We start from the raw sequence: 24,846 nt of genomic DNA on the forward strand, positions 1-24,846 counted from the left end.
TTAAAACCCCAAAAGATAAAAATGCTAAAGTGTGACAGCTCAGATGCAGATTGAACCACATCTCTAGTAAGAAAAACAGACTCTAATCTCTGCGTGAGTGAGACTATTTCAGAGGTGTGCAAAGCATTCAGCGGATCCCATTGAAATACTTCTTCCTTCCTTCTCTTAAATGTACTAATGTGCACCCTCATTGATGTTTTATTTTGCAGGTCTGTAATTTCCTAACCATTTTTTGTTCAAATAAAAGTTTACAACAGTGCACAAGAGAGGCGAAGAAGAGAGTGCAGGCAGGGTGAAAAGACTTATCAAGGGTGATTTGTGACAGAAGGAAAGCAGCAACAGTGAAAGGGAAGCAGAGTGGGGAACAAGATGGTAGTGAGACCTGCTATGATGTATGGTTTGGAGATGTGGCAATGACAAAAAGACAGGAGGCTGAGCTGGAGGTGGCAGAATTGAAGATCTTGAGATTGTTATTAGGAGGGACCAGGAGGGACAGGATTGGAAATGAGTACATCAGAGAGACAGCTTAGGTCTGGACATGTGCAGAGGAGGGATAGTGGATATACTGGACAAAGGATGTTGAATATGGAGCTGCCAGGCAGGAGGGAAATAGTAAGACCATAAAGAGTGTTGAGTGAAATAGAGACCGATGATCTGTGGTGATGAGCAGTTGCAGTTAAAATAAAGTAAAAATAAATGTTTAGAGACATATGCAATAGAGAAATGTTGCCAAGCTCATGTGTCCATTTGAACACAATAAACATTAAAGCTGCATGTTAGTGAACACTGTTAGCTTCACACAGTGTTAGTTAGCATTTACACAACCCAACACATGCTAGCACTCAGGTTTTTCTTTTTGCTAATACAAACTTTGAGCTTGAATTGCATTTAAATGGTTTAACTTTACTAGTTGAACACTTGTTTTGGTCTTTAGTATGCTAATACTCAAAAGTGGCCCACTTTTTAGAAGCCTGCCTATAGCTTTACTCGAGCATTAAGCTAATTTAACGATACCAGAAGCATTATCAAAGTTGAAAAGAAGAACAGACTCTGGCTAACAGCATGCTAAAACCAGGCCAAAGTCCAAAAATGTACATTTTTCACTTTCAAATTAAGAAAACAGATTTATTTTCTATGATTTTTTAACTTGAAGGTCATCTAATCTTTAAGTTGTTGTTGTTTAGTAATGATGTTGTCGCCATGGTTATGAGATTTCTAGTAACTGGCATAACATATGTGTGTTGTCACATTACCTATTTGGTCACTCGTGAAGTGACCTGAAGTGAACTTAGCCTCTTATCAGCTTTCTTAATGGAAGTAATCGCTATAGTAACAAACACTGGAAATATTGTCCGGTTATCCCTGATTACGTCATTTCTTGGCCGTTTTTGTGCAGCTGGGCTCCACAGCCTATGTCTTTTTGTGTACTGGGTCACATTTATAGAAAATCTAGCAGATGCTTTTTGAACCTTTTGCAAAGAACCAGCTGTTTTCTGTGTTTAAATATTTGTGGTTAGCTAAATCATGAGTGAGTGGTACGGATCTTCTCATGGAAGGTGAAAAAAAAAAGCTTTTAATATAATTTCCAGCTATTAAAAGCTTGCTCTGGACAAAGTGTCATAGCAGACGCCTACTTGTGTCCAGATGGGTCTGTTTAGTTATTTGCTAGCAGTTGTTCCCAGAGGAGGGTCAGCTTCATTATTTAACATGAGTGTCTCGGCCTTACTGTTAGTACACTCTGTTTTTCTGTACTTAGCCAGTGACTGATAGCTGGGAGCACATCATGATGACTGATGTGTTGCCAGTTCACACTCACAGCCCAAATCATCAGTTTAGAAATGCTCATTTTCCCACAGGCCAGCGCCACAATCCAACGCTTCTGTTTATGAGTTGAATCTCACAAACATCTCCCCATATACATTAGAAAAAACACCCAAATCTTGTGACCGTCTTTGCAGTGTGAAATGCCTCAGTGCTTTTCTCACATGAATGTATTCTCCACAGATGAACTTTATTCTTTTCATCTGCATCATTCGGATACTTCGCCAGAAGATAAACTGCCCCGATATTGGAAGAAACGACTCCAACCAGTACTCGTGAGTGTAATTAAATTTCTTTTTCATGCTGGAAGTTTGTTTTATGTATCAGCTAATAAAGGATGAAATGTCACTGATACGAACGAGGGTGTTTGGAAAGAGCTCCGCCACTTCTGTCTCGGTGGACATTCTGTGACCATTAGCTGCTTTTGTAATGATAAACAAAGATTTGTTTGAATAAACTTGCAAAGCAGCAGAGTAGCACGCACTCCTGAGTATTCTTGCTGTAACTATTGCTGCAAATGTAACTTTTTTTACGCTCAGAGCGATGCAGGGATAACTAGTCCTTTTGGACTTCAGAGAAGAAAATCTTAGCATGCACAGCACACTGTGGTTTTCCGCCATCCAGCAGCTGCTTTACACAGAGATGTAGTGCTATATGTATTTAAGTGGTTTTTCATATGATGGAGAGCATCTCATAAGCCAGTCATAATGCATGAGCTATTTTCCAACTGACACTTTTAATGGTGCCCGCCCGCCCCCCCCGTCTCTGGTCTGCTGAGCTGAAATTTAAAATGAAAAGTACTCCTGAGCTGCATTTCATTATTGGGGTATACAGAGACAGATTGGATGCTGGTTTGACTGGAGGGAGGGATTTGAATTTGTTTTTGCCTTATCATTTCAGGCGACTGGCAAAGTCAACGCTGCTTTTGATTCCTCTGTTTGGGATCAATTATATAGTGTTTGCATTTATCCCCGAGCAAGTGAAGACTGAGCTGCGGCTGGTTTTTGACTTGATTCTGGGATCATTTCAGGTATGAGATCAAATGTTTTTGAGGAAAAAGTGATTGTTAAAAAAAATACCTGTAGATTCCTCGAATCCAGTGCCTTAAAATAAATGTAGTCTTCTAGAAGTGTGGTCCAAAAATAGTGATTTGGCATGCTTTCAGCCCTGAACTGGCGAGTGCTACTATTAAAGAAAACTGCATCAGGTCTCCAAGCACTTTGCTGGCTGGCTCAGTGGCACTGTAACTGTTTAAAGCTCTGATGTTATTTCAGTTCATCATTTAATGAGGAATGATGGAGAATGCAGCCAGACAGCACAGCTGCATTACAACAGCTTGGAAGATATGAAAACCTTTCCAACACAATCCTCTCCTTACTCCTTTTATTCCCCCTTCTTATTACAACTCGACACCCATTTGTTTTGTCTGTGTAATACATTTATGACTGTCATGACTGCCACATGTTATTTTTTACAGCTTTTCCTCTGTTGCTTTGGCTTAATTAAGACAGTTAAAGCTGTAAGAAGGTATTTGGAACACAAACACAACTGTCTACAATCTTTATAACCAAGAGAGATTAAGTCTTCTTCATGAGTTAAATACTTGTGCTCACCAACTACTTCGTTAGGTACTCGTTGCTAATACTGGACTGATCCCCCTTTTGCATTCGGAACTGACTTGATTCTCCGTGGCACAGAGTTCCCCAGAGAGTTTGGGCAATATTGACATGACAGCATCAAACAGTTGCTGCAGATTTGTTGGCTGCACATCCATGATGTGAATCTCCAGTTCCACTACAACCCAAATTGAGATTGAGATGGGGTGACTGTGGGGGCCATTTGGGTACAGTGAATTTGGCTAATAAAATATCCCCAAACACCATTACACCACCATCACCAGCAGTCTGGTCTCTCGATACAAGATAATCCAGATTCATGCTTTCATTTTGGTAACACCAACCTACCACGTTTTTCCAATCTTCTGTTGTCCAATTTTCCTGAACCCATGAGAATTGTTGCCTCCTTGTCTTAGCTGACACGAGTGGCACATAATGTGGTCTTGTGCTGTTGAAGCCCAGCTGTTACAAGGTTCAGTGTGTTGTACCTTTAAGCCCCTTTTCCATTAGTACTTACTACTAGTACTCAGATCATCAAATCCATTTCCCATTAGGTCATAGTACCTGGTACCAGGTACTTTCTTAGTACCTGCTTGCCCAGGTTTCCAAGCGTTCCGAGCATGTGCTAAAATGTGACATCGTCGGACTGCATGCACATCACAAAGGAGTGTGGAATTTCTCGGGACTTGGATCAGCTAATGTCACATACTGTCCAGTTAGCTTACAGCTGAGGGCCATTAGTAGGAGTGTTGTAAAACACATTTACTGAGCTTTAGCGCACCAACGTGTCACCAGTTTGAAAACAAGGAAGAGCCCACTCAGATACACCGAGGAATCGGACTGGACATTGAAGAGAGAAAGGAGGTGGGAGGGGAAGACGACGTAAAAAAAAAAGTGTAGTGAATGTTTGTGGATTATACGGGGAGAGCATTAACCGTGAGGTGCATGAGAATCGGGAGAGCGAGGGAAGTCCAGTGAATCATGTCTTTTTAAATACAAGTTGAAATCATGTCTTGTTGAATCTCTCAGATAATAATAATAACAGTTCCACAGAGTAGGTATTCAAATTTGCTAAAAACACGGGGAAAACATCCTTAGTGCTAAGATCTTAAAAAGGATGCCTCTGAAACTGAGAAAAACTGTAAAAAATAACAAATAATTGATAAGACGAGATGAACAAAGAAGAAATTTAACCATTACATCCTCTGCTCCTGCTTTCTTATCACTGTTTTTCTTTCCTTTTAGGGCTTTGTGGTCGCAGTCCTTTACTGCTTCCTGAACGGAGAGGTAGGTGATGTAAACACTGCTGATATAAACACACCACAGTACTTCCACACAGAGATAGCCTGCAGTCGTGCGCTCATTCTCAGAAAATGTAGTTTATCTGTAGTTTCTCCGTCGCTCCCTGTGCGCACCATTTACATTCACACACAGTCCTGACAGGTAGATGGAGCGGCGGGTATGAGTCACCGGCGCTTGTCGTTCCAGCTCCTCTCTTGGACCTCCCCACAGCATATTTTCTGCACTTTGCCTGCAGGGTGGGAGGGCTGTAAAAAGCACACAGTCTTTTTGGCAGGGAGCTATCCAGTGATGTCTGCACAGGCTCTCTGTGGGAAGATTATTTATGTTCTCAGTGCTGGGCCAGATTGAATCACAGTGATGGGCTAGATGGCGAGGCTTGACACTATGCTGCCTGAATTTTAATCTCATGCAACTTCCAGGCGTCCTTTACTAAGTGTGGAAGATTTCTGCACTGCTGGTAAGTTATGTTAGGTTTAGTTGTTGAATTCTCGGTGCTTAAGGAATGGCAGACATGTCGATAGCAAGAAAACAAATATTGACAAGGTAGAAGTGGAAGCTATATTGATTTTCTTTTTGCCTAAATAATGCAAAACAGTTTTTAAAGTGTCATGCTCTCATAAAATTCATGCAAAAGAAAAAACTGCTGGACTCGATTGCGAGGCAGGACTGTCTTTAAAAAAGAAGATACGTGGGTCCAAATGAGGGGTTAAGGGTTTTCTGGAGAAGCCGGTGGAGAGTGTGCAGCCAGGTTTACTTAACAAGGAGTTGGCCGAACAAAGAGACGCAGGCTGGTAGAGCACAAGGAAGGACCTAGAGCAGGGGTGGGCAATCTCAGTCCACGAGGGCCGGTGTCCCTGCAGGCTTTAGATGTGTCCTCGAACCAACAAAGCTGATTTAAATGGCTAAATTAGCTCCTCAACATGTCCTGAAGTTCTCCAGAGGCTGGTAATGAATTAATCATGTGATTCAGGTGTGTTGACCCAAGGTGAGATCTAAAACCTGCAGGGACACCGGCCCTCGTGGACTGAGATTGTCCACCCCTGACCTAGAGAAATAAATGTGAAGCCTAAGTGTTCTCATTGCTGCTGTCGATGAAAGCACATGATGGCGAGTGTGTGTGTGGATGACTGTGTGTGGGAGGGGCGGGTTGATTAGTCGATGAGTGTCAAGTGTGCCAGCCAGAGTCCAGTGGGAGCTGGAGCAGTGCCACATAAACAGGGAAACATATGCACACACATCCTCAGAGAGTGAAGGGAGACCTTGGAGATGCACGCACTATTTGGGGGGGAAATGAATATAGTCTAATCCAGTAATAGAAGTGTACAGTGTGCAGAATAACACAAACACCTGGCACAGCCCCTTAACCTGTAATACATGACACAAAAAAGCAACAAATTTCCAAAACCTGCAACTGACTGTAGATAATGTTCCAACATAAGAAAATATCTGCAAAAAAACAACAAAAAAGGCACATTTAAAAATATTCAATCCTCCAACAGAAGGTCTGCTTATTGTTTGGTTCACTTTCCTCCCTCTGACATGGTCTAAATGAAAACTAATGTCAGTGTCGGGTACTGCTTTTAATGGCGCACCACCTCAGCGCTGGCGGCGTTTAATTCTGTGGATTTTCTCTGGGTGCTTTTCATTTTTTCCCCTCCGTCCTTGAGCTTCGTCTGCTGCTGAAAATCACGCCAACCAATTTGTTTTTCTGTTTAATTAAAATGCAGGTCACCCGCTTTTAAGAGATCTGCAGTTTTTATAGTCGATTATTCAATCATAGAATAGTGTTCAAAAACACTTGGAGAATGACAGAGGTATGTAGGGAGTAACAGCAGGGCCTGTCCACACGTGCACGGGTATTTTGGAAAGCATTTGGCAGCATTTTGTCCTTTTGTTAACATATAAACTCTGTTTTAGGTCGGAGCTTTTGAAAATCTCCTCCCAGGTTTAGGTTTTGTTTTTTAAACTCTGTTTCTGCATTAATGCGTGGACAAGGACAAAATATGGATGTTTTTTGTAGTAAAAAGCACTTTAAGTGCTCACTTAGAGTAGAAAAGCATGATGTAAATACCAGTTTTTTTTCACTAGACTTCTAATTGGCCAGGAGAACAGATCTGACCTATACACCAGTTGCTTTGGTGTGCTCTTTACAGTGCTTAATTTCTTTCTTTCTTTTTTGTATTTTCACATGGACAAAGTTGTCTTTTAAAACAGTGATCATCAACAAAAGTAAAAAAAAAAAAAAAAAAAAAGCCATGTAAATAAAGTCAAAATTTTGAGATAATAACTCAAAATGTTAATTTATGGTATATTTTGTTGTCTTTTTTTCAGTGTCAAAAACATTATCAGTGAATTCCCAGTAATGTTTTATGTTGGTAAAGAACATGTAGCTGGACTTACTGAATAAACATGTAATTGTCCCTTTTGCTCTAATTGATTTCAGGTCCAAGGAGAGATCAAGAGGAAGTGGAGGAGGTGGCACCTGCAGAGATACATGGGCTCAGACACCAAATACCAGCACCCATCTATTGGCAGCAGCAACAACTTCAGCACCCAGATCACCATGTTGACACGGTGCAGCCCGAAAACTCGCCGGGCTTCATTATCCTGTCACGATGACTTGTCTAGCATCTGAGTCGCAGAGATACAGACACACAAAATGCTGTACAAAATGCTCTCATGCCAAACATTAGGCAGAACATCGCAGCATATATAAGCTTTACCATAAGTACTGTTGGGTCATGTGTGTGGTGCAGAAGATGGAAGGTGATGAAAGGATTGGAAAAAAAGATATAAGGACACGATGTGACCATAATCAGCTTTGAAGCAGTTTGTAACTGTTCCAAAAAAATACATTTAAATGAGAAGGTAAGTTGCACATTGCTTAACAAACAAAGCGTTTGCGGAGAGAGTCCTTTTTGCGCAGGTCACCTGTACAGGTGAATTCAAGTCATATCACTACAGCTCTTATTTTTTAAATATCCTGTGTGCTTAGATGAGTGGGCTGGTGTAACTCTGAGCCTCGTGCACTCCTGCAGCTCCAAATAGTCAAGTTTGGTGCTAAAGCTTTGGAAGAAATTGAGGTGATGTATTTTTCTAACAGCAGCATCACAGGCTAACAAAGGTACTGTACCAGAACTGGACTGTGAGGGTGTGTTTGAGTGCTGAATGTAAATAGTGCTGGAAAATTTGCTTTAAAACATACTTTAGAGTATCCAAAATAAGCATAATACTATACTCCCCCCCTTTGCTGTGTAGGAAGAAAGAAAAAAAGACAGGCTTACAGAGCAGGAAACTTTATTTCCATAAATGCCAAACAGATTAGGCTTCAGACCAAGTGATGCTGATTCACAGTGATGTGTTTGGAGCACAAATGCCCTTCTCTGCACTATCATGCTCATGAGAGACCGGTTGCCCTTTGCCTTCTTTTATCAACACAGCCTTCCCTCTTGGCGTGTGCGATTCTGAGCCTATGATTAGGTAGATATTTTTCATTATTTAGGGCACTGTGGCGGTTTTGTGTCGATCACTGACGAGTGCCTGGGTTTGGTGTGTTGAACCGACTTCTGCGGTCTAGTCTTTGCTGGCTGTTGGGCAGTACAGCAGCTCTGAAGAGGAGATGTCCATATGCAGCTCATTCCTTGAATGTTTACATTTACTTGGGAAGAGTTATAAAAAAATGATGCACAGTCAAGTGTGCAGTGTAAATAAACTTGGAATGCTTGTGCCATACACATCACATTGTGGTTATAATAATAGTAATGAATCACTAAGTGTCGTTTGTTCAAATTAAAGTATGACAGGATTTAAAACTTTGCCATTATGAATAATATTTTTTGAATTCTTCAGGTTCAGACTTACTTCTCCATCGGAGGAGTCTGAACTTGACAAGTCAGCAGAGAATGTTAGATCCTGTATGCAAAGCAAAGTGACAAGGATGACTGGCCCTGTCACAACGATGCTGTCTTTGTGCTTTTGAGCTCGCGTAGGTTTGAAAGTAAGGCTTGTTCATTCTAGAGGGAACAACGGGGGAATCCGGCTTTACACGGGAGGAAGGAAATCATCTCAACCCACCAGTGATTTAAAGGTTTAGATCATCATTAAGTTTAAGAATAAAAAAAAAAATCTAATGTGGTAATATGTGTCAAGGAAATATTGAATATCAATATATCGCCTTCAGATTGCTGAAAGTAATAATTATACTTTTAGAGAAAAGGAAAAAGATTGGAACCGCTTTCATATTGTGGTCAGAAGTTTACATACACTCATCGTGCTAATTTTGGCCTATTAATGACGTCTTTGAACCGTTCTCTTTCCAAGGTGGAATGATTGAACAGCATACATTTATAATTAATTAAAAATAAATGGGTGCACACGTTTCATTTATTTTCGGATTTTTGGTGATGAACATTCAAAAGTATCCATGCAGGCTCAAATATATACGTAAGCTGAACACTGAACACTGGCAGCAAAACAGCCCCAGAGCATGATGCTACCACCATTGACATCACTTGACAGTTTGCACAGAAGTCTTAGTTTTTCATCTTTACTCCTGCAAACATAATTCTCGCCTTTGTCAACTCAATCTTTGCCTTTGTCTAAAACCTTTCTCCTTCAAACTCGACTGAAATGTGCAGTTGCAAATTTGAGTTTGAAGGTGTCGATTTTGGAGCAGCGACTTCTTTCTTGATCAGCACTTCACTGTGGACAGTGACACGTAATCCTTGGCGGTTCCTGCCTTGTTCCTGAACATCTAACCAATTTGCTCTCATCTAAGGGTGACATTTTCGGTCTTCTTCTAGACCTTGGCAAAGTGGTAACAGGACTATAACTTATGTACAATTGTTTGAACGATTTTCCTGGAATCTGCAGTGTTTGCAGTAGAAATGGCTCCAAGAGATCCAACTAGAACCTACCACGTGTAGTCAATCATGATCAGTAACAAAAAGAATAATGGGCCTTGACCTTGACCACTGTATTTATACTGTTGACCCTCTTGGGGTTTGCTACAATTGATGGTAAATTCAAAGTTGTGCACCCAATTCAGTTTTTAAATGTGTACTTTTAAAAATGGATGCTGTACAATCTTTCCATCCAACTTTTCAAAAATTGCAATCACACTCATATCAAAAGAACCAGTAAGTTACTGTACACAGAAAACATGCATTACTTCATTAATTCTTGGTCTACTCACCTTCCAAGGGACAATTTCAAACAACCAGCCCAATTAAACTAGTAACACGAACGTTTGGACTTTTCATTTTAATGGGAAGTAATCATTGCAGGTTGGAATAGGTAGGTCAGTTCTTGACCATTATTCTCTACAAGTGCATTCATTAGCATTTCTGGGATGTTGTGGCATGTCCATGTTCTGATTATGCCACAGCAGTTCCGCGGGGTTAAGGTCAGGACTTTAGAAAAAAAACATGAATTTATTGCTGATTTACTTTTTGTGCTTTGGGGCATGGTCTTGGCGCATTAATCATTCACTTTAAGCTTCATGTCATGCGCTCTGCTACCCAGACATGATCCAAATTTAAACGAATAATTTCCTCAATGATTGTTGGGTGTCAGATTTTGTTTCACTCGTCTACAGGAGATTGTCTCTGTTAAGAATAACGTTTTCCTCCATATTGTCCTTCTATTAACCCCATTCTTGTTCAGTGTTCTTAGTGGACAAGGTCTTAACAAGCTACAGGTGTTTTGTTCTCTCTCTTTCACCTCCTTTAAGATTGAATAAAATGTTCAGGACACCCACAGAATATCAGCAGTTCTTTAGTTTGTAAAAAGTTTGTCTTATTGTGCATTTCTGAACACCAAGGTTGTTTGAAATGCTTTAGTAGTGATTTTCTGCTTCAGGCATCTCTATAACGATTCTTGTCTTTGTGGTCTCCTGAAGATGTTTGCGATCAAAGCATGGATCACACCAGCCAACCTCTTTAGAGAAAAGTCTGGCTATTTTTCACTGCACTTATAGCCTCCTTGATTGAAACACCTGACTCCAGATAGAGTTTTGGTAGAGTTATTATCACAGTGTGTTTTTGTGTTCAATCAAAGACATACAAAGAGTTATATAAAGTACTGCTGATTTTGTATTATTACACCACTCAGAAAATTTAAGGGAACACTTGATCAACACAGTGTAACACAAAGACAGTTAAACTATTATGACACATTCTGTCCATTCAGGTTTCACAGGTAGTCCAACTCCTCCAGTGTGGCACGTCCTGAAAAACTGTCAGAGCTGGACTCTGTGAGGGTGGCTAATTAGTAATAATAATAATAATAATAATAATAAACTTTATTTATAGGCGCGTTTAAAGACCCTCAAGGTCACCTTACATTAGTACAAAGAAAATAAAAAAATAAGGTAAATGAAAAATAAAAAGTATAAAAGTATAAAAGCTAAACAAGGACAAAATAGACTAAGATGGAATCATGATGAAGGATATGCAATTTTGAATAGATGGGTTTTAAGACGGGATTTAAAAGTGGAGAGAGAGTTTGTCGTCCGGAGATCTGGTGGAAGTGTATTCCAAAGTCTCGCTGCAGAACAACTAAAGGCTCTGAGTCCCATAGTCAACCTTATAACAGCACGTATGGATGTTCCACCCCAGGTGAGCTGGAATGGGGTGCAGGTGATAACTCTTGTAATGAGCAGCCCCCCGACTGTGGCTCAGGGTTGGGAAGCGTATCTGGGAAGCGTATCTGTAACCGGAAGGTCGCCGGTTCGATCCCCAGGCTCTCTGTCCTGGTCGTTGTGTCCTTGGGCAAGACACTTTACCCTACCGCCTACTGGTGTTGGCCAGAGGGACCGATGGCGCGATATGGCAGCCTCGCTTCTGTCAGTCTGCCCCAGGGCAGCTGTGGCTACAACCGTAGCTTGCCTCCACCAGTGTGCTAATGCGAGAGTGAATGAATAGTGGCATTGTAAAGCGCTTTGGGTGCCTTGAAAAGCGCTATATAAATCCAATCCATTATTATTATTTGGGGGGGGGTTGTCCCGCTCTTGTCTTTCACCTGTTGCACCTGTTGTAACTGTGCAAATTCACAGTGGTTTATATTTCCTAACTGGATAGATTAATGTGCCTGAAGTTTAACTTTGTGTTACATTATGACAATTAAGGGTTATTTTTTTAACAGTGTAGTTTAGTTAGACTGCATTTTTAGTTCTGAGTTACATGACAACCAGACCACATAATGCATGAACCCTAGGAATTCCAAATAGTTCACAAACATTACTGACTCTAGCTTCATATTTAGTGTGCACACATGAGTCAATTTAAGTCGCAGCATTAAGGCAAATAGACACATTTGCCAAAAAGCACCAAATCACAACAACAGTCACCTCAAGTTGCTTGATATTGCAAGTTATAGACCATGCAGAGAAATCCCCAACAATCAGGCGACTGCCTACGAGTGACCATTTGGCGACAGTGGGAAGGAAAAAAACCCTTTAAACAGAAAGAAACCTCCGACAGAACCACACTTGGGGAGGGCCAGCCAGGACAAAAGGCACATTGCGGAAGAGAATCAGAGATTAAAATGTCATTTTCCACGTTGCTTATAAGTGTGTACTTAAATACTCTTACGTTTTTAGCGTCTGTCTTTTGTCGTCAGTAACTTTAGTGTAATTTTGTGAATTTTCCAGTATACCTCTTAAAATGGTGAATGTAAATAGATGTGTACAAAGTGGGAAAGCAATTATATTAGACAGTGTTGCTCAAATTCAGTCACATATGTCTCTTGGGTTGATTGTTTTGGTTACCAAACATTAAAAAGGGATAACATATATATATAAAAGAGTGCACTTAGAGTAACTATGTGCAATGTAAATCTGATTTTTTGTTAACTGGATAATGTGTTGTGCATATCTGGGTTTAAGATCATTTGTTTGGTTTGCTGTTGTGCGGTTTGTGTAAGACTGGTGTAAAGCATTACATTGTAAATCTGCAGTTGTACAATTTGCTCGCATCTGTGTACACATAAAGCCATGCTTTCCTTTTAAAAACTGCTTAATATGCTAATTAATTTTGCCATTTTAATGTGTAACTTTAAAGGTGTTATATCAGCAAAAAACTTACCTTACCAAAAAACCTTTTTCCTCGTGTATTGTATGAAATAAATTATTCAGAAACACACAAGAAAGTGGAAGTCTAGTGTCCCTTTGTAAAGTTCCTCTGTGCTTCAGTATTGTTTTAAATTCCTATACCTTTAACGTAAAATGAGCTTTTAGTGTGAAAGATATGCTATACCATGCCTTTGTTACCAAAGTAAGGCTTATTTTCATAAGGGCTTTTGGCTACTCAACAAAGGCTCGGCCTTAACCTCCTAGGACCTGGCGTCCAACTATGTGGACATCACATTTTGGGTTATTTAGACTAAAATACTCAATTTTGCTCTACATGGGCCTGATATCCACTTACGAGGACATTATACTGCTACTGTTCTATCAAAATTTTAAACCAATATCCTCATATGTGGCTCTTATTTTTCTTAAAAACATAAATAAGGTATAAAAAAAAATCTTGTCATTCTTTGTTTTTACATTCGAGCCCCAATATGCCCAAATATCAAAGAGAAATTAAAAATGCATGCCGTGGAAGAGTTCAGGTCTTAGGCGGTTAAGTCAGTTATTTCTTTATATAACTCTCAGGAACACTCACTTAAAGCAAGTTTTTCATGCTAATGCCTGCAATAAGAACAAAAATCTGCCCTCCTTTCCTTTTATATTTAAATATTCACATTTTACACCCATTTCCTCTTTGACCAGCAATTATGATCATGTTTAGCAAATAAAAATGTGTCTATTTCAGGACAAATTTCAGCTAATATGAGTGCGTAATATCATCACAAGGGAGTACATTCGATTCCTGTGGCAACAGCGTGTTTGTAGCAGACAACCCAATGGGTTGAAAACACTCCCTCTCTGCAGCCCACACAAAAGTATTATCCCAGTAAATGGCTGTACTTTTTCCCTTCATTTTGTGCCGTTACAGGTCACAGTGCCCTGAGAAGAACAAAATATCTTAAAACTTACACAATACACTTTTTTCCCCTCCCGGGGCTTCAGCTATTCAGTTAAGCAAAGAAAGAATAATCAGATTTACCCAAGTGGGCGACATATATTTATACATATATTTAGAGAGTATCTTTCACCAAGGGCGGGCCAGTGGTTTACAATGGAAGAACTCACTGAAATCGCACAAATCTTGAACAATCCTGACAAAATATAAACTTCTTGACATAAAATAATAATTTATGCCAATAAGATTTGTAAAGACTTGAAGAGTTCAGTTGTTTGACATCTGCGTCATCTGATCAGCTGCTTTTGGGTTTCATTTTTCATTAGCTCTGTCCATGAAGGCAAATTGAGCTTGCATGTAATGTGATTACCAATTCACTGGAAAGGTAGCAAATGTAAATAAATGGATTAACCGCTTTGGAGGATTCTGCCTGAAATTCAATGCAGAAAATAAAAAGAAGAACCTTGAGGCTTGTGTGTGATCATCTTTGTACATTTATGCTATGCTGCTGAATATCCTGCAGTCAGATGAAATGTTTGGACTAATTTTGGTCTAGACTTCGAAATTTGTCAATGTAAGGTCACAGCTGTGAGATTTCATGACGACAGCGTGGGATGCAGACAAGACAGAAGACGGATGAAGTTATTTTCAGATTCCCTGTGACTCTTAAAATGCGAGACAGGTGTCTTGCCTTTGAGCATCATTCAGTATTCATGGCACTGGTTAAATATTCATGTGACAAATAAGGAGAAGCTTGGAAAGGTGAACGACTGAGCAAACAAGTAAGCTCTGTGAGGCTGTTTTGATCACATCTGCTGATTAAAAGAGACATTGTCTGCCAAATCCGACCCGATCTGTGGCAGAGAGTCAGTAATAAATACTGAAGGTTTGCCTACTTTCCACAGGTAGTGCAAATCTAGGACTGAGTTATTGTACCCCGTGTATGGGATGGCTCCAGTAACTGGCTGTAATTCACAAAAATATACCCACTGACTGATGACAAAGGTTAGACTTTCTATGTCATATGAGGAGCAATAGCAGTGATTTGCATATAACAGAGAGTGTTACAATAAAGTTTGATTTCTCACCTTGAACTTTATGACCATTTCACACATTAGCATGCCAACCATGACTTCCAACCAATGCATGGTGATTTTAAAGAACACAGTGGCCCTGAACTGACCCGGCTCAATGACCCCCAAAGATATTCTGCCACGTAAACTCCCCAGTAGTTTCCCTCAAGCAGCCACCTCCACACACTTGAGGCAGGACTGAGACGACTGCCATGTGCACACACAGCAACAAAGCCACTATGGACAAATCCATGAATTTGAATTGATTTGTTTTTATCTACATGGTTGCGTGGAGTGTGGTCTGGGGCTCCGATGCAGAGGAGGGGTGGTGCAGTGGGTTCAGGGGCCAGTGCCGGGGAGGCTGGCTGGGGCTGATCCGGTAATCAGCCTCTCCCTATATCAGGAGGTCACTGGGTCCAGATGAGAGAGAAATCACTGTAAATAAAATGTCACCAACCCTTCAATATTGTATACATGACGGGTCCTTTGGTCACAAACATGAAACTAAATTGTCATTTTTTTCAGGTAAATTACCTAATAAATAACTGTATAGTATTACTTTTAAACAACTTTTTGACAGACATAAAAAATAGTGTTTTCTTATTTTTATGACAGGTAGTCTAATAAATCGGTTACAGGTAAATTACTTATGTTACATAACTGCCCTTACATCATAAATAAAGGCAATGCCATTAGGTCACTCTTTTGAAAACTCAATCAGTGCCACCGCCTGACCCCCTCACAACCAGCTGATTCACTATTTATTTAATTAATGTAAAATAACTTTGGCATCTTTAAATAAACCCTGAAAACTTACAGTACATATGGGTCAAAATTTTGCATTTTTTGAGTATTTTTGAGTCCTTGTCACTTCAGAAACACAGGAGATATCCACCTGAAATTCGTAAGGAGATGTTTTTTCAGCACTGTTGCACTAACGTCATAATAATGGGATATATATTAGTTTAAAGCAAACCTCCACCAGTGTGATGTCAAAATGCTGATTTAATGCTAAAAGTGCATTTTGTGTAAACTTATATCATCATGTGGGATAGTAAGTGGTCGGTCAAAACAGGTTGCAGCACATGAAGGGACTCTTTTCATCTACATTTTGAAACCAGGCTCTATAACAGAGTAACAGAAACAAGCAGATCGATCACTGAGGTCAAAGTTCAGTTTGCAACCTCTGACACCTGTAATGTAAGGTATAGGATGTCATTTTTCCTTTCGATCTCTATGGCTGCCGAGCTGCTCTTTCATCTTGCTTTAAAAAAAATAAATGCTCAGCTATGATTAAATCACACCCCAGTTAATTAGAATGAAACACATGTGCTCATATTCAGTATACATATAGTGATTTATCACCACCAGCACATTTGCTTGGTTGGGCATGATTCATGCCTAACCAGGCAGGGTGTAAACAAGCTTGGGAAATTACACCACACATTTATACAATCACGGGAACCTTGATCTCACGTATGAAATGACTGCACAATTCATCAATGGAAATTATTACTCACATAGCATTTAAAGTCTTGTCTGGGTCAAGTATTTGTATTGTTTGAAAGTTCTTGTGCTTTCATGTGGAATTTCTTTGCAGCTAAATCAATTTAATTAACTCTTAACGCACAACTGTATCCAAAAATAGGTTTTGCTTGCATTATCAGATTTAGATGTAAAAGCCCTGCAGCAATGTCGTGAATCCACCAAACTTCCAACTTCAAATTTAAAAAAAAGAAACTAAAGAAAAAACTAAAATATACCTGTTTAAAAAGCAGACTGTGTTTTGAAATAATGACTTTTCATCTGATTGCTTTTCTAATATTCACTTGCAGCAGCTTTGTAGATAGCTCACACAGGAGCGGTTAGTGTGGAACTGATAGAAGAGCCAATTTCTGTCCATCTCTGTGTTCTTATAAAAGGACAGGAGGTGGATGAAAGCAAAAAGAGTAAAGTAATGGGATTGTGGGGGGTATTTTTTTTAAAAGGCTTTACATCAACACCAGAAAAGGGCAAATGAAACACACAGAGCTCAACGCGTGCTCTTTACATGCATGAAAAGATGTTTAGAAAAGTGCAGACTTTCAGCTTTAATTCAAATGCTGTAGCAAAAGTATTGCAATAACCGTTTAGGCTTTACAGACGTTTTTATTCACAGCCCCCCATTTTCAGAGGCTCAAAACCGTCAGTATGCTGAGAAAAATGTGAATAAAATGGAACGCAAGTTTTATTCACAGCAGAACATAGAAATCATATCAAATGTTTAAACTGAGAAAATGCCGCATTTTAAGAAAAATATTACTTCATTTTGAATTTGATGGCAATAACACATCTCAAGAAAGTTGGGACAAGACTAAGTTTACCACTATGAAATATGCAGGGCCTTCAGCTGGATGGGAGCAATTGTTGCTCCAAAACTTGAGTATACCTTCAGCACTGATGGTGCCTTTCCAGATTTAGAAGCTGCCAGTTTGATGAAACGTACCCACATACTATACATATCAGTCATACAGGCTTTTGAACTGAGTGCTAATGACAACGGATGGTCCTTCTTACTACAAAGTGATTTCAATGACAGAATCGTTCCTGCCTTTAATGCAGTGCTATCTCAGGGCTTGATAATAATGGGCTTCCAATATTATTTTCAACCTTGCGCACAGAGATTTCTCCAGATTCTCTGAATCTTTCAATGATGTTATGTGCTGTGGATAACGAGAGATTTCAAGTCTTCGCAATTTTTTATTATTCTGAAATAGTTCCACAATTTGTAGACGCTTTCATTGTTGTTTTTTGTGTGTTGCTTTTGTTCTATTTGCAGATTGCTGAACCTCTGTTCATCTTTACGACTGAGAAACCCTCTGGCTGTTTCATTTTAGCACCACTTAGTTTTCCAGCCTTTTGCAGCCCCTGTCCCAATAATTCACAAACTCATCAGGGAACAATTAATTGAACAAGCAAATTAGGATTTCAATTCACTAAACTCTATCACCATTCTGATTGCTCCAGCAACAGATAACTTGACTTTGTGGTGAAATTGGTTCTCATCCGCTGTTTCTAAAAAGTCAAGAATGAACTTTGAGGCTCAGCTTTACAGAGAACATACAGAGTCCTTAAAAAACTGAATATTTGTCAGCTTCATGAGTTATAATATCAATCCATGGCAGACATGGATCCTTAGTCAACTCTGTCTGATAGGCTTCAAATTCAAGTGGCATAAAAATAAACGTGTATGTCTATATTATTCTGTGTAGAAATGGCCAAGCTGGATCCCTGTGCAAGGAACATCAAAGACTCAGGGCTTCTGAATTGTTGAACATATGATAAGCATGAGGAAAATGTGGTTTTGCCTTAAGGTTTGGAGTCCCAGACTTAGATTCACCACATCACAGCTGGAACATGATGAGAATGTAAAACCTTAGCCATTATTTTTGCAACAGTAGACATCTAAAGAGTGCAGACTGCAAAACTGAAAAGGTGTCTGGATGAAAATAATAAGTCCTTCCTTACAGAGACTCCAAAATCTAAAAACATAGGGTTTGAATTTGACCGTGTATCATGGAGGATTTAGATGATTTGGTGTGTTGATATGCCCCTAGGCAACCAAGAAATTTGTTAATTTAAAAACCTGCACTGTAGTCACAAATACAATAAGGAAAATGTAAGCTTTAAAGGTGAAGTTCATTGCTGCCCAAGACTAATGAAATAAAGAGAGAAGGAGAAAAATCCATCATATTTTTTTTACACTTTTGATATAGAAGGCCTCCATGGGGAGACTGTAACACTCGTGGCACCTGGAATGAAAGATGAATGATGCGTCTGAAATTAATGGGAAAAGCCAAAGTGTAGGCTGTCAGCTGAGCAGTGAACCTGAGACAAAGATTAAAAGGATAGAAATGGCTGTCAGAGTGACTCACCTTGATTAAATCTGAGAGTAATTTCATACAGTCCTACTTCAGAAGACCAGACCCTGCAGTTGCATTAAACAGGACACTTTTGAATAACTTCTGAATAACGTTTTTTTTTGGTGAGTTTCTGCGGTCACAGTCATGTTAACCCTCTCGGACGGAATTTAACCAAATCATGTCAATAATACACCTTTGAATGTATTTAAATGGATGTCATTATAAAAGTGTAAATCACAATCAGAACCTCTCTAAGTAATGTTTCCAATCCCACTGCTGATGTTAAGGTGGGTTTGGCCAGGTTTTAGGGGAAGTCAGATTTTACTTACGTTATGTTTTACTTGTATGTTTAGAATTGATCAGTTTCAGCTTATGATTCACCTATTTTCAGCAGTTTGATCAATACTTGGTACTCAAACTTTTTTTTTATCTATACCAAAGAACACATACATTTTTCAGCTTAAATAATTTAGTCAATAATTTATTTCAAATAATTATCTATAAGGGGAAAAGAATTATCCATTATGTACCTTCTTCCTTTGTCTGCTTGCGATTTCTGACACTTAAGTACTCCCACAGTTCAAAGACATGGTGTTAGTGGGGTTAGGTTAAATGATAATTCCAGATTGCCCATAGGTATGAATGGTGATCTGTCTCTCTGTGACAAACTGGTGACCTGTCCGCAGTAGCCTGCATTTCCCTCCATGACAGCTGGGATAGATTCCAGCCCCTTACGACTCTGAAATGGATACGAGGATAGATGAATGTATCTACTACTTTTGGGTTTTCTGTGTGAGCTATTTCATTGCTCTATCATTATTCTTCCTATTTTAAAATATATCCATTACCTTCACAATACTGAGACAGCTTACTTCAACACTGTATCCACATTATCCTGAAAAGTTATGCGTTTTTACTAATCTTCTATTATTTACTTGAATTTTGGGTTTTTAAACTTGTATCTATAACCCTTTGCTTATACTTGTTCAGTATATGCGATTATGGTTTGAATCCTGGACATGCCCCCATTTGTTATGCCTGGCTTATTTAGGATGTAACAAAAAAAGTAGAGTTACAGAGCAAAAATGTATTGATCATAATTCAAAAATGGTGAACAAAAGAAAACGGATCTAAAGCTACATGTGGCTTAAACTAGGAATAACTACAACACAGTCAAGCCAAAGCAAATAAAAAACAAGTGTTCCAGGAAGAGAGAGACACATTTCTGAAGGAAATCAGCTTGCATATGCTCCCAATCAGGTGAAGTTATTTCCTTTATTAGATGGGAGAGCTGCTAATTAGAACTGAAGGCATAGGACAGTCAAAATACAGAAAAGCACGTAGCATGATTACCCCTGTCATTTTTTAATGGAGCCTAAATGAGGCCAAGAGATAGCTTCTGATATACCCATCTTTCACACAGTGGGGAAAAAACATTTTTCTTGGTGTTTATATATTTCTAATGGAGCTACTGACATGAAATTTTCAGCAGATGCTGGTGAACCTAATTGATGACATAGAAAAAGGCTGTTATTAAGAGGGCAGGATTGCTTTCTAAAAATAGAAATATTTCAGCTGGTTTCTTGAATTGCCCTTTTGCACATGCTTTTCTTCACATGTTCAATACTAATTCACTGTATCACTCCACTTTATCACACATAACTTAATTTATAGAATTATTTGTTTTGATTTCTTTGCATGTGTGGATTACTCGCATTGTTACCAACATCTGGTGAAAAAAACAACTCTGTAGCTCCCTTAGTGATACATTTACTGAAAAAATGTTCATGTGTTTTGTACTTATTTTCCCCACTGTATGTGGGAAACAGGACAAGTGGGAAACCTACCAGACACTAGACATGCAAATAAAGAATAGAAAACATTAGTTTAATATTTACTTACCGTATTTTTCAGATAATAAGGTGCACTGTCAATGAACGGGTCTGTTTTCATACATAAGGCACACTGGATTATAAGGCGCATTGAGCAAAAGAAAACAGTCATATAAGTCAAACAACTCAACTCATTCTTCTTGCTTCCTCCACTTCCGTAACATTGATTCATTAATGTTGAATTCTCTCACAGCTGCTCTATTCCCATGTTGTTGCAGTATATTAACCCTTTAAAGCTGGTCGGAGCGGGCACGCTCTGTTTTGCATAACTATTTTTAAATCCCGGTAGCTCTGCAACCACATAAGCTAGCGCAATAATTTTTTTTGCATATGAAACCGGAGGAGTTGTACTTACATCTTATGCCATCAGCTTGTCCTAAGTCACAGTTTTCTTCCAGATATAGCTTTGCAAAAACTGCATAAAAAGCGCTTGCAGCAACAAAAAGATAATATTCCAGAAACAGGCTTTGCCGATCCAGTCAGCTGTTCATAACACTTCCTACATTGGAATAGATGTCAGCGCGAACTTTTGCATGTCCGCCATTACCTGCCCAAAACCGGAAGTGACGTCATTTTCGCGGAAATGTAGTTTTTTTTACCATCAGGGCCTCATGAGCCTATAATGGTGTTTTTAAAAGTTATCTTTGACTTTATGACTTTCTGTGTCGTTTCTGGGATGCTTAGGTTTTGCTTAGCACTGCTGGAAATAGTTTATTTTGATGCATATGCTGCTTTTTTGCAAATTTGCAGTATAATATTTATTTTCGTTTTTCCTGCAGTATATAAAAATTGGTGTATTTCAAAAATAAAACTATGAAGAAACTCAAAATAAATTTCCTGTGGTGGGAACTTATTTTGTGCAACTTTTTTGTATTTACAGTTTTGAGGGATAAGCCTTTTAAATTTCTCTAACTAGAAATATATGTTAAAAAAGCAAAAACGATTTTCAATTTTTTTGTAGTTTATTGCACTTTTTTGCAATTTATGTAATTACTATGCACTTAATGCATACATATTATTAAAATCTGGGCTATTATGGTTGTATTGATGTATAGCAACTTGAAATGCTCCCAAAAATGGCACTACAGCATGTAAAAATATAATATAAGCTCTGGCGGACTTGGTTCTATGGTAGGTCTTAAAGGGTTAATGACTAACCTCATATTGTGGATGGATTATCTCAGTTGTTCTCCTGACTGTAGTTTGGTCCGTTTACAGCATCCTGCCATGTGATTGCATTTGTCCCTAACCATCGGGAATCCTCACGTTAACTTTTATAGAGTGGAAAAAAGTTGGCATTCATCCTTCAGCTTCACTGTGCTAATGTTATGCTAACGTAGCTGTGTCGCTAGTGATCACATAGCACATCATTATATACCAGCTAGTCCAACTTCAGTAACCCTATAAAAGTCACTGCTGTGCAGTTTTCTGTCTTCATTTATGTTGGAAGTGATAGTAGAGCTGTACGTTTTATTTTCAGAAATCTCTCAGAACATGGGTGGAAACTAACGAGCTAACTTTCTGCTAACTTCTAACTCCGTTAAATTTAATAAATTCTGTTTTTATGGATGCCTGGATGTTAAACTTAATTGTTACACCTGGTAAAGCAGCAATGCTGATTATTTTATTAAAGACAAAATCATTTAGACAGTTTGTAACTCTCAGTGATACCGCAGTGCTCGTTTGACTTTGGGACCTGAAGCGGACAGAGTTTTGGACCCAGATTACTATGAGTCCGCAAGGCTCCTGACTACAGTAGCCATAATGCTACGACAATCCATCGAGCGGTGCGGCTCCGTAGCTTACCAAAGTCGTACAAAAACATTTTTTGACAGATTCTAAAGTGCCGTGTACCACATAAAATTGGTTCGAGGTCAGTAAGCACAACCAGAATTCGTACATAATTCTGTCGATTTTTGAGAAAATTAAAGGATTTCAAGTGTGCCTTATAATCCAAAAAATATGGTACTGAATAAACTGAAAAGAGTCTATTGTCAATCAAACCACTAACACCCCCAAACTTACCTGTCTTTTATCCAAAAAACTACCCTAATAATGGAACTAGCACACAGATCAGAAGGAATGTTTTTAGTGAATACTTTTGCGCTTTAGGAACCTGTGCAAAGGCTTCCCAAGGTTGTTCCAACTTATTTGGAACGCTCAACTTGTGACTCACATTTTACATGCACTCTCTCAACACATGTGTTAAACCAATTAACATTCAGATTTTTAAAATGTAATTCCATTTATATAACAATAAGGATTTTTAAGTACACTGTGAACAAGTGCTCCTGGGATATGCAAACATACACCGTGCAGCAGCAGTACCTTCTTCAAACCACAGCTTGCCTTTTTTACTCTGTAAACTTGTTTATCACCCAAAGCGGATAAGGCAAACAGTGCTGCTGTTCTGTAAACATGTAGGAGGAGAAGCGCAAAAGAAATGTGAGCCATAAACACTTCAACAAGACCACCCAGCTGTTACGTCTATTTGTTGGGGGAAAGCGAGCTTCTCGACAGCAGCAGCCCCCGCCAATTAGGATAAAAGGGGTTAATCTCTGCTAATGAGGATCACATCTGACACTCATTGTTTAATTTAGATGCAATGTGGCACTGCAGGATTATATGTGAGCTCCTTTCTAGGTTGCAACTTCAAATATTTCTTTATATATTCGGCGCGAGAACACTGATAAACACTTAAAAGACTGTGCTTTACAGAGATAACGCAAATATGTCAGTGATTTTGAATTAGTGGAAACAGAGACAATCTGTCAGAGTTGTAGGATACTTTTATGGGTTCAGCTCTCAGATATTAAAAAGACACTTGATATACTTTTAGGCTAAAGATCTTCAAAGACCAATGCACATTTCAATGAAACTACTTTAGCATCATTCCCATCTCTGGAGAGCCTGGCATCAAAGGCTGCATATGTTCTGGACCAAATGTTAAGATTCAGACACCAACAACAAGAGAAGAACAGATACAAGACACTTTATTTTTGACTGAGAGCTTTTCTCATTACTCTCAAGGCTGGTCCTGTACCTTCAGCTGAATAAAGATTTAAACCCCTGAAAAGCACATCAGTGACTCTGAACACTGACCCTAATGTGGAATGCTTAATTTTCTCAGACACAGCAATTTACTGTAAACAGCTTCTTTTTTAAAATCAATTTACATTTAGTCAAAAAAGCCTGATTTTTTGTAATATTCTAAAATATTCATTAGAAACAAAGACTCTGGGGATTTAATATAAACATCCTATACAGTGCATTTACACCCTAATCTTCTAAGGCTTCTTTTATGGCATAAAAAGCACCAGCTAATCTGAATCGACACATTCATAAGGTCAGGCTGGAGATGCTTCTGCATCCTGAATTGCCTTTATTCCTCGCTAGCACGTCATTGGAAACATTCATCACATAGGTTTAGTCCATGCTGACATGATAGCATCCAAGTTTCTGCGGATTTGTTGGCTGCGCATCCATCCGTGACACAAAACACCCAAACCCAAAGGTGCTCTTTTGGATTGAGATGTGGTGATTGTGGAGGCCATTTGAGTATAGTGGATTCAGTGTCGTGTTCAAGTAACCGGTCTGAGATTATTTGAGTTTTATGACATGTTGTGTTATCCTGCTGGAAGCTAGTATTACAAGATGGGTACATGGCAGTCATAAAGGGATGGACATGGTGAGGAAGGATACTTATTTATGCTGCGGTGTTTAAATGATGCTCATATTGTACTGAAGGGCCAAAGTGTGCCAAGAAAAACATCCTACACCAGTACACCACCATCAGCCTGAACAGTTTATACAAGGCAGGAATGGATCCGTGCTTTGCGTGGGGGCACGCCAAATTTTGACTGTACCATCCAAATATCACAGCAGAGATCAAAACTCATCAGAAGTTTTTCCAGTCGTCTGTTGTCCAATTTTGGTGACCTCGTGTAAACGGTATCCTCAGTTTCCTGTTCTTTGCTGACAGGAGTGACACCCAATGTCATCTTCTGCTTCTGCTTCAACGTTTAAAGTAATATGTGCATATCTTGGTTGTAATGATCGGTTATTTGAGCGAGTGCTGCCTTTCTATCAACTTGGTCATTCTCCTCTGACCTCTGGCATCAACAAAGGCATTTCACCCAGATAACTGTCGCTCACTGGATATTTTCAGACCATTTTCTGTAAATCCTAGAGATGGTAATGCGGGAAAATCCCAG

At 39.1% G+C, this 24,846-nt stretch overlaps 1 protein-coding gene across 2 annotated transcripts in view; it reads left to right on the forward strand.

Moving 5' to 3' along the window:
- vipr1b (vasoactive intestinal peptide receptor 1b) overlaps positions 1–12,994 on the forward strand; it is a 49,044-nt gene extending 36,050 nt beyond the window's left edge. For both annotated transcript variants that reach the window (XM_006795139.3, XM_087846164.1), the window contains 4 exons: positions 2,005–2,096; positions 2,722–2,851; positions 4,683–4,724; positions 7,183–12,994. In XM_006795139.3, coding sequence (XP_006795202.3) covers positions 2,005–2,096; positions 2,722–2,851; positions 4,683–4,724; positions 7,183–7,374 — 456 coding nt within the window. In that variant the 3' untranslated portion in view covers positions 7,375–12,994. The remainder of the gene's footprint in view (positions 1–2,004; positions 2,097–2,721; positions 2,852–4,682; positions 4,725–7,182) is intronic.
- The last annotated feature ends 11,852 nt before the right edge of the window (positions 12,995–24,846 follow it).

This window comes from Neolamprologus brichardi, chromosome 9, assembly GCF_056152115.1.
Source record: "Neolamprologus brichardi isolate AB-2024 chromosome 9, ASM5615211v1, whole genome shotgun sequence".
Classification (NCBI taxonomy): Eukaryota; Metazoa; Chordata; class Actinopteri; order Cichliformes; family Cichlidae; genus Neolamprologus; species Neolamprologus brichardi.